The sequence below is a fragment of the Elephantulus edwardii genome, unplaced genomic scaffold (genome assembly GCF_000299155.1).
Source record: "Elephantulus edwardii isolate Elephantulus edwardi_28Jun2011 unplaced genomic scaffold, EleEdw1.0 scaffold00272, whole genome shotgun sequence".
NCBI lineage: Eukaryota > Metazoa > Chordata > Mammalia > Macroscelidea > Macroscelididae > Elephantulus > Elephantulus edwardii.
The window spans coordinates 1,256,268-1,267,585 of record NW_006400022.1 but is presented as its reverse complement, the minus strand read 5'-3'; the positions used below and the strand labels follow the sequence as shown (position 1 = coordinate 1,267,585).

Below are 11,318 nucleotides of genomic sequence, written 5' to 3'. Positions count from 1 at the left end.
AATCGGGATGGGTCTGTCAGAGGCGGTGCAGTTGGCGCAGGATAGAGCAGGGTTTAGAGCTGTTGTGCATAGCGTTGCTATGAGTCGGAAACAACTCGACGGCACATAACAACAATGCAACAGGTCTTTCTTCTTTTATCAAAGTATAAAAATCTCACTTTCTCAGTCTTAGCTTTTTGCTAAAACTGCAAAATAATGCACTTGTCTTATTTCCTGCAAACTGTAAAGATCTGTTAACAGCTGTGTAATTGAAAACCACAGCAAGGGTGATTTAATATATCTTGTAACCATCATTTCAGTTGATAAACTGATAAATCTGAAACACAAAGTGAGTAGTCGGATCCTGGAATTATATGGGGTTACAATTTGGCAAAACTTTTGGAAGCATGCTACCTGCATAAATGCTTTCTGTTGTGGGCAGTGTATGTATCTACACACACACACATATGCAAGAAACACTGATAAATAGATGTGTGAATGGGGGAGACATTGTTTTGCCTTTTAACTATAGTTTGAATCACAGTGCATACATTCTTTATCATCTCCAGAGAATTTATTTTTTATAAAAAGCTATGAATTCAGTCATAATATATTAATAATTAATTTCTTAATTGTTTAAAATATTTCATACACAAAACCTATTTAAAATCTAAAAGTTCCTCAACTTACAAATATGTTTTATAGTATTCTAAGGGAAAATGTGTATGTGTTTTTACAAAAGAGATCATCCTTGTGTTTCACCTGACCATCTATAAATGGTAAAACTGTTATAAAATTTCCATGGACCTTCAAATTTAAAAAAAGGACAGGGAAAAAAAGGACAACTCTATTATTTTCCACATTTATAATTATATCTTGTTTGCTCTTTTTGGTCTACATTTATTTAGTCATTCTCTCAATGATACACTTTTTAGGAACCTACTATAAGCCAGATCCTGCTCCATGAGCTGGGAATAATGTGATGAAATAATAGTAGTTGTTGTTAAGTACTGTAAGAGTCAGAACCAACTCATAGCTGACCCTTCAGCGGGTTTTCAAAGGGTGCAAGTCACATGGGAGGAGATTGCTTGCTCCTCCTTTTCCTACAGAGCAGCTGGTGGAATCAAGTTGTATGTCCTGAAGTTTGGCAGTTCAACTCCTACCACTAAACCACCAGAGTGCCCCCAAATATAACAGAGGGTGAAGGAAAACAACAACAAAAGTCCTCATAGGACAAAGTAGTATCTGACCAGAAATTTCATGAAGGGCTGGGTTGGTGACTTACACATAGTTTAAGGAAGAGTATTGGGATGAAAAATTACACACATGCATGTCCACATACATGTATCTGTAACATGGGTTTATTTTATCCTTTTATTTAAAAAAGAGAGATTTTTGACCACTGCATTAACCCAGTACCCTAAATGGGTTAATAAATTTAACTTAACACATTGTGAAGATTAATCTATTTTGCTGAAGAAATCAAGAAATGAATGCCCCACAGTAATATGTCCATTCTACAGATCAAACAGTTATGGAGAAACAATGACTTAGCCAAGAATATAGAACAGGCAACTGGTAAAGCTAGATTATCATTTTACTGTTGTTGTTTACTACTGAGTCAGTGGGTGTTCAAAGGTAATAAATTGCAAACGAGGAAAATGCCCATTTTCTCCTCTGGAGATTCAAACTTTGTGCCTTTCAGTTTGGAACACAACTCCTTTACCATTAAACCATTAGAACTCCACCAGAGTCCTTAATTTTTCTGCCAGAGTAAGTCCACATACCCAGTATAAAAACTCTAAAATCCTAGTTTCTCAATCATTAAATCTATAAGACAAAATAGAGATTCTGTTTTCATTATGGATTTGAGATCCTGATTTTTGTTATAATTCATGAATCAAATATTTTCATCATTAAGTTCCTGAAGTCTCTAAATGACATCTTAACTTACATGTAAAATCACAGCGTAGCACATGTCATAATGAAAATAAAAGTTGCTAAGATGGCACACATCCCAATACAATAAAGACTAAAATATGTATGCAGAACAGATTATCTGGGAGAGGCTATGAGGAGGAATGTGGGGTCAAGATTGGTGGAAGATCTACCAATAATCTGTGACATCCAGATGACACAACCCTGCTTGCTAAACTGAGGAGGACCTGAAGCACTTGATGCAGAGGGTCAAGGACTGCAGCCTCCAATACGGACTGAGGCTCAATGTCAAGAAGACAAAGATTCTCACCACTGGGCCAATTGGCAGCATCAGGATGGATGGTAAAGAGATTGAGATTGTTCACAGCTTCAGTTTGCTTGGCTCCAAAGCCAACACTCTCGGCACCAGTAGCCAATAATTTAAAAGATGTATTGCTCTGGGAAAGTCTGCAGTTCGGGATCTCTCCAAAGTACTGTAGAGCAATGGTGTCTCTCTGGAGACTAAGGTGCGTCTGATAGGCCATGGTCTCTGCTATCACTTGCTATGCATCAGAGTTGGACAATGACTAGGGAGGATAGAAGGAGAATTGATACCTTTGAGCTGAGGTGCTGGAGAAGAATATTTAGGGTACCATGGACTGCTAGGAAAACAAATAGATTCATCCTGGAAAGGGTCAAACCGGGTGGCTCCTTGGAGGCAATGATTCTGAGGCTGCATCTAACATATTTTGGACATGTTGTAAGAAGGGACTGGTCCTTGGAGAGGGACAGCACGCTTGGTAAGGTGGAGGGACAGTGCAGGAGGGGAAGACCCTCTATGAGGTAGATTGATTCAGTGACTGGGGTAATTGGGATGGGTGTAGCAGAGACGGTGCGATTGGCACAGGACAGAGCAGAATTTAGAGCTGTTGTACATAGGGTTACTATGAGTCGCAAGCAATTCGACGGCACATAACAACAACAACATGTTTCTAAAATAGGCAAGCTTACATGTAAAAGAAAAATCAAATTCAATTTGAAATGAGATGCTTTATTTAGGAAAAAATAGTATGTCTTGACTTGAATCAAGACTATAAATGACAATTTGGAAGCAGGGGTGGTATATACCTCCTAAATAACATGCCTTTAGAAACTATGAACTTTGATAAATGATGATAGTTATAGAAAGGCTTCAGGCCTTTTGTTTACAGGGCTGCTATGAGTCGTGCTAGACTTGATAGAAATCAACAACAAAATAAATCACAAGTGTTTACTTTGGATATGTTAGTTTTCTTTGTTAATATCTACTTGCAGAGCCAAATTTCTGAGCTGTTTAATGATATAAATAATGTAAAACTCACAACATAAGAAACAATGACAGACATTGGAAGAGACTAGAAAGCACTATTAAGACTTATGAGGGCGCTCTGGTGTCCTTGTGGGCAAGGAATAGTGTTGTTACAGTGGCAGGTGGTTTGACTCCTCCAGCAGCTGCGCAGGAGAAAGGTGGACAAGATAATCTCTTCTCATTTAACAAACAATTACTGAAAACCCAGTGGAGAGTCAGTTAAGAGTTGTTTCCAGTTTAATGACAATGAGATAATAATATTTGCATCTGGTAAAAATGTACACAAATTTAACAATGTGAAAGCTTTATTAACTATGGTTTCTAACTTCATATTTTTACTAGTGGCTAATTTCCTTCCAAAAATAAAAATACACTATTGGTATATATAAAAAAAAAAAAAGGGGGGCCTTGTTCCTTGGGGGAAGAGCAGTAGTGCACATCAAACACAAGCCTGAAAAAGCAGACTGGGGAGGAGAAGGCAGCCAGTTTGTTCCTGGATGACTCCACCCAGGGTCTCTGTGGCTTCTTACTGTCTGAGCATGGTGGTCTGCAAGGACAAGTAATCACAAGTTTTTGGGATTGTGTGCTTTTTCGGGCTTGTGTTTGATGTGCACTACTGCTCTTTTCTCACCAGGAATGAGGCCCTTGAGGCTTGGCCTAGGATTTAAGGCAGGTGGTGGCTTAAAGCCCCGAAGGGAAATTGTTTTTTGTCAAACATTCTTCTTCGTGGTATAGCACTGGTCTGTGCACTGCTGTACAGAGGTAACTCGTGGTTGCTGTGATGCTGAACACTGTGACACTGATGTGCCAAATGTGGTAATGGTTACCCATGGCGGACAGTGTTTGTTTGCTGGAGCTCCCTGATTAAAACAAGTTTGGAAGCAGGAGTGGTATCCACTTCCGAAATGGCTCGCCTCCGGAAACTCTATGAACAGTGCTCAGGCCTTTCATTCATAGGGTTGCTTTGAGTCGTCTACAACTCGACAGCACCTAACAACAACAATGGTACTTAAACTTGTAATAGGGACCTTATTTCATAGAATGAATGATGAAAATTACAGTAATGTCAATTGATCATTAAATTCTTCACGTTTTTGTGAGGCTTCCGGTTCAAAGTAAGATAACTTCAAGGTATACCTCACCTTGGAGAAATCTGGCATGCTCCTTCAACACATACCTGGAGTAAGGGATTGGTTCTGAAGGAAAAATCCAGGCTGGTGAGGCTGACCCATGAGGTTGTAACCCCACATAGTAGACTGGGGATGATGCAACATTTGGGATGAAATAGGTGAGTAATTAGGAGGCACTCTGTAAATGTTGCTTTGTGGATATTCCTTTAAAAATAAAGTGAAAAAAGAAAAGTTACTTATCTTCACACACAACATCCAAAATGAACTTTAAAAAACCCCCACTTTCTTATTTGACGGAGAAGATAAGGGGCTCAATACATTCTCTGCAAAATGTACATTTAAAATGGGTTTGGAATGAGGTGAGAGTAGAGGCATGGAAGTTATTTTAGAGTATCAGTATAAGTGAACAACACTTAGAGCTGAATGGGCATATTCATTTGCAACATGTCTTGATCATTTGGTCTTCCGTCTTTCTGATCACCACGGGTCTGGGTTAAGACTACACAGGAATGACCTCAGCCTACGTGGCACCTCATTTCCAAAACAAGACCCTGTGCTTCCTCTCTATGGGAGCTAAAACGTTTTTGAGGATCACACCTGGATCCTCAATTCTCTACCACTGAATTTTTCACCATCTTCTCTAATCTAGCCCTAGATGTTGTTTTTCAGCCCAAGAATTGATTTTCAGCTCTTAACAACCCAGTGTGGCTCAGTGAGCTGCATCAGTGGGTTTTCTTGGCCTTAACCTTTATGAAAACAGATCACTGGGTCTTTCTCCCAGAGGCACAGGGTGGGTTTGAACTGCTAACCTTTTGGTTAGAAGCTGAGTCCTAACTACTTCTTCCCTGCAATTTTGCCAAAAAATATATCTCAGTGGGAAGTGGCAGGTTAAAGGAGGGGACATTGGAGAAGGAGAAGAGCTTCAGGCCTTTTGAATCTAAAAAAGAACAGAGACCCATGCATATTATGCAGTGAGAAAGTGTCAACCTGTGAAAGACTGAATAAAAGGCCAACAGTGGTTTCGGCATCCAGTAGTAATAGGAGTCACATCCAGAAAACAGTAGTAATCAGAGCTAAGAAAAAATATGTTTTGAGTTTGACATAAATGAGCAATAATAATAATTTGATACAAATATGTATTCCACACTGCAGCAAGAGCCTTGGATTTTGTAGAAAGAAATATTTTAAAGCTTAATTCTCAAGTTCTATAAAACTGTTTCTAAATTTCTACCTGAGAGATTCTGTCGTTTTGAAGATAATGGTGCTACCCATTTTCCAAATAGTGAAGCAAGCAGAAATAAAACAATTTTAAATTAGATTCATTTTATGTAGTCTATAATGTATTTAATTTAAAACAAGTATTTATAGAGTGAAGGAAGGGGTTAAAATATGAAATCTCTGAAACATTCATTGGGCATATTTGATGTAGTTTCATGTAGAAGAAAAACTATAGCTGGCTTTTTTTTCAATGTTAACTTACTGCAGAAAGCACTCTCCAAAATAGTATAAATAATTCAGGCTTGTCTAGTACTCAAGATGAGTAAGGGAATGGGATCCTATAGCTCTAAACAATTTAAGCTCGAAACATGAAAAACCATTAGGCATTTGCCTTATTTAAACAAACACTTTTCATCTTACAAGTGCCAAGCTATCGAGAATTCCTGAAAATAGATGAAGAAAGGAAAATAAAAAGCCAAAGTTATAAATCTAGTCTTCTATGACAAGCTGCTTTTGTTGTGTCATTAATTAATAACACCCAGGCTTCATTAGGAACATTGCTATCATAAGGCTTACACTGCTCTCATTATGTTTTGGGGAATAAAATTGAACACAATGGCAAATTTCACACTAGATGCTTATGAGACAAAATTCCTATGTACTTCTGTACTTACATCAACTCTTGAGCTTGATTTCGTCTTGCGTTTCCTTCCTTTTGTTTTTTTCTCTTCGTCCATTGTGGTTTTTCCCTGATCTGACAGCTCAACTGATTTCCTTTCTGGTTCCTGAGAGACTGGAGATGTGGGCTCTTCCTCTTCCTCCTCAGGAGGCAGGGGCAGTGGCTCGAGGTAGTAACTTCGGGGTTTGGGCATGGGGTGTGTATGATACAAAAGGAGATGATGCTGCTCCTCATACTTGATCACCTTCCGGTCCACACGGACAGTTCCAAACCAGGCCCAGGAGAGAGGAGCTGGGTTCTTCTGGCCCTCAAACAAATCCCATGGGGATACCTTCTGTTTTGTAGATACCTGGAGACCCTAGGGGTAAAATAATGCTCAGGTCATCTCCTCATTCTTAAAACAAGCTTATTCAGGACATGGAATCAGTACATTTTGGTGTGAGCCCTGGCATACAGCATAGAGGTTAATGAGTTACACCAGGGTTAGACAGCCGCTCTCCTGTAGAGCAGTGAGAAGTTAGCACTAAGAATGCTAAGTTTGAGTCTATGGTTCCTTATGTCAGACTGTACCGTGTTCAAGTAGCAATACCAGATTACCAGGTACTCTCACATGAGTTCCATCTTATGACCACCTCATTTTTCAGTTAGAGTACAACTGAAAACTATAGGGTTTCCAACAGCTCTGATCTTTCAGAGCTTTCTGAGTGAATTCAAGCCACCGATCTCCCAGTGAGTGCTTAAACATTTTGACCACCCAGCTACTTCTATAACACTCAGTCTGGCATACATTATTATAAAATAGCATGATATATAGATACATATGTACAGATGATTGATAGCTATAGATATTATGGAGTTTATCTTTCAATATGACTTTTTTAGACTTTGCCATGTAGATGGGCAGAAACAGGAGACTGGGGCATGCGAGCCTATCCACAAAGGGAATGGTCAGTCTCACCATTAAACTGAGCGATCCAGCAGCAGGAAAATGAGACCTTCCTGCCACCGGCAGAGAAACCTCACCATCAGGAAAAAGGCAAGCAAGAAGACCTAGACGACCAGCAGCCATAATAGCAATAACAGAGAAAAAGACATGATATGAGGCAGAGAACCAGAGATCTGACCTGAAAGGGAACCTCTGGACTACATCATTGGAACCAGAGCTCAGAGCCTTTGGGCAAGGTTATTAGACCACTAGGGAAGGGGTGGGGTGGGAAAACCCATAATGTACAGGACTGAGAGAGCTCTGTAACACTGGCCTAAAGACATGAGGCTCAAAGCTGAACTGCCTGTGAGCACATTTCAGGAGCTATCATGACTGTATTTTGCTACTAAACCTGAACTGTAACCTTCTGACTTCCCAACATGGTTCTCTGTGATCTATTGCATTAAATTTTGGACGCAGCAAAGCAGTAAGATTGGTGTTGAGATAAGCAGAAAGAAGAATGGGAGCATGGGGAAAATGTCTGACCTCATGAGAACTGCTTTTGTGTTGCTGATGCTGTTGTCGGGAACAGTTCCTCTCTGTGAAGTTGGTAAAAGTCAAACATATCTGTCCCCATGTGTTCCTTGCAAAATCTCGTTGTCATTGAGTCAGAACAAACTCACAGCTGCCCCTCCAGCAAGTTTTCAGAGGCTGCTCAAGAGGAGACTGTCCATCTCTGTCCTTGAGAGTTGCTAGTGGATACTAACCAGATGCCAATGCATGGCAGTGCAATGTATCCACTAGGCTAGCAGAACTCCTTACGTAACATATAGAGTATATTGTTATACAAAGGAGTTTTGATGGTCTGAAGGAAGCTGCACTGCTAATCCAATGAACATGCCTATCTGGCATTCAGAATCTACCAACTGCTCCATACGAGAAGGATGAACTAACTCCTCTCATGTGATGCAGAGCCTCTGAAAACCTGGGGAAGAGAGTCGAATTAGTTAATTCCAACATGATGGCACATAATGACAACAATATCATAATAATATTGATATATATGAGGTGATAAACATATCAAAGTTTTCATTAAAGGAAAACTTTCAATTCAATCCAGTTTACAACTAAAATCTAGAAAAGGAAATGTTATTGTGTTTCTAGTGGGAAAAAGTTTTTTATAATCCATATTAATTAGTATCCTCCCAGAGCTCATTTGGTCTATGCTCATTGGTGCTCAAGGCCTCAAACCTGTTCCTGAGATGGTTTAGAAATTTGAGTTGGACAAACTTAAGGTCAAATTTTGGTTCCCGTGGACTTGATTTAATTTTCCATGAAGAAAAATTGTCCATGAAGAATGCAAAAGATCATTAAAAAGGCTGAAGAAGAAGAAAAGACCAAGATGGATGTCAGATGAGACTGTAAGTATTGCATTAGAGTGCTGAGAACCCAAAGCTAAAGGAAGAAACCAAGAAATCAAAGAGCTGAACAGAAAATTCAAAAGGCAGCTCAGGAAGACAAAGCATTATACTATAATAAAATGTGCAGAGAGCTGAAGTCAGATAATCAAAAAAGGCCGAACACGCTCAGCATTTCTTAAGCTGAAGGAGTTGAAAAACAAATTCAAGCCATGGGTGGCAATACTTAAGGATACTTTGGGCAGAATGTTAAATGATCCAGGAATATCAAAAGAATATAGAAGGAGTACACAGAGTCACTGTATCAGAAGGAATTGGCTGACACAGAGGAATTTCATGAAATAACATATGAGCAAGAATCTATGGTGATGAAGGAGGAAGTTCAAGTTGCTCTGAAGGAACTGGCAAAAAACAAGGCTCCAGGAGTTGACAGAATACCAAGTGATTTATTCCAACAAACAGACGCTGCAGTAGATGTGCTCACTAAGTTGTGCCAAGAAATCTGGAGGACAGCCAGCTGGCCAACTGACTAGAAAAGATTGGTATTTGTTCCCATTCCAAAGAAAGGTGACCCAACAGAGTACAGAAATTATCTCCCCTGTAGAAGGTTCCTTGGCACTGGAAACATGGTTAGTTTTCCCTCATCAAGATCAAGCTTGGAAACTAGATTCAAAATTATAATAAAACGGGATCAACAGCAGTGAATTTTATTTAATACCTGGTTTGAGGGACTCAATCTAGTATCAATGAACTGATTCCAATTCAAAGTAATACAGTTAAGACAGAATAGAATTGCACCACAGAACTGCCTTATTTTTTACGATGGATTCAAACCTCTAACCTTTCACTTAGTAACAGAATACATTAAACACTGTACCTCCAGGGATACTATGAGGCACTCAGGTTACTCTGAACTACTACTGAATTACCTTTCCCTTAAGAAACATATTTCCCCATGTGCTTGCAAAATTTTTTTTCTTATGTCTAACTTACTTCAGGTACTCCTGTTCCTCACAATAATACAAGTGTCAATTCTTCTGGATCCTGCTATGGTGACTCCCTCCTCATTATGTGCACAGGGCCCATTCCTTAGACACAAGGGCAGGATCTACATCTTTCTCCTCTATTATTACAGAATGTCTGAGGTTACACAAATCTCACTGAAAGTACAGCTGATTGAGATCTAAGATAGTGGCAGCAGAGAAAATAGCATAAAGAGGAGCGGCAAGCTACATAATGAAATGTGCAGAGAGCTGAAGTCAGATAATCAAAAAAGGCCCAATACGCAAGCTACATAGAAACAGGCCACCAGAGAGACCTATGTGCAGAGACCCAAGTGGTACAATGCGGACAGTAGGAATTTAAATCAAAACTTTTATTAAAATAATTAGTTTGTGAGCCACAGGAGCAGTGAGCCACTGTGGGACCTAAGGGCTGGGAGAAAGTAGGTACTTTGGGGAACAAACTGCTCTGTGGCTTGACCACATGGGACCCGTTAACTGAGGCAACAGTGAGGTCCCGAGCCCTTCGACAGAGGAACAATAGGATTGCTCCTTAGTCATTCAGGTATGTTGCGGAACAAACTGCTGTCAGACCCTTGGCCTTGTAGGCCCTGGGCGAAAAAGGGAGCACAAATATATAGGTGATTCTCAAAACACTGCTATGGACCAACACGGACATTTGAGAGCTGCAGGAGCTGCAAGCATTGGCAGGATACAGCGCACCTCGGTGGGGAGCACCAAGCCACAGCAGGGATCAGTGAGCTGTAGTAGGACCCACCTGAAAGGAGGAAGCAGGACAGCTGCAAATTGAGTGGCATATTTGGGGGATCACGGCTGATTACTGGACCATTGTGAGAACCCATAACCTTAAGCAGGAAGTAGTGAGGCAGCTGGAGCTCAACTGGGGTGGCAGATCCAGTTCTTGAAGGGAAAACCAAGGTTTCCTGATTTTCCATTCAGGTCTCCCCTGCACCCTCCTCCTGTGTCTCTCTGTGTGCACGTCTCTCCACTCAACAAAATGAGAGCAATGAAACCTTGCATCTCAATAATCACTCTGAATGTAAATGGTTTAAATGCACCACTAAAGAAAAAAAAAGGCAGAAGGCTGAATAAAAACCAAAAATCTATCAATATGTTGGCTAAAAGAGACACACTTGAAAAATGAAGGTAAAAAAAGACTGAAAATTAAAGGTGGGGGGGGGAATGCCAAGCATATGGCAACCAGAAAAAAGCAGGTGTGGTGATACTAATCGCTGATAAAATAAATTTCAATGCAAAAAGCATCACAAAGGACAAGGAAGGTCACTACATAATGACTAAAGGGTCAATAAAATGGGAATATGTAACAATAATAAATATCCACGCTCCAAATGAAAGATATACAAAGTATAGAAAACCAGCATTAACAAAACTGAAAAAGGAAATAGACAACACTACTATAGTAGTTGGAGACTTCAATACACCACTCTCAAGAAAAGGTGGAAGTTCCAGAATGAAATTCAACAAAGACACTGAAGAATTAAACCACACAATAAACCAAACGGTGCTTCAATGATTTAGATCCTCCCAGAAGAGCCGTGGATGAGTATTAACATTACTGGTAAGTATATTAATTTTCTCCTGGGCACAGAGCCTACTAATTGGTCCCAAAAGCCTTCTGAGGTCCCAACTCTTCTCACTATCTCTTAGTTGTTGGAATGGAC

The 11,318-nt window shown here is 39.9% G+C and overlaps 1 protein-coding gene across 1 annotated transcript in view; it reads right to left on the bottom strand.

Annotated features, from left to right (window-relative positions):
• The window catches only part of MED12L (mediator complex subunit 12-like), a 576,790-nt gene that overhangs the window by 46,132 nt on the left and 519,340 nt on the right, over positions 1 to 11,318 (bottom strand). Inside the window, exons 36-37 of the mRNA XM_006900063.1 lie at positions 6,267 to 6,629; positions 4,422 to 4,578 (exon numbers count right to left, since the gene is read on the bottom strand). Coding sequence (XP_006900125.1) covers positions 4,422 to 4,578; positions 6,267 to 6,629 — 520 coding nt within the window. The remainder of the gene's footprint in view (positions 1 to 4,421; positions 4,579 to 6,266; positions 6,630 to 11,318) is intronic.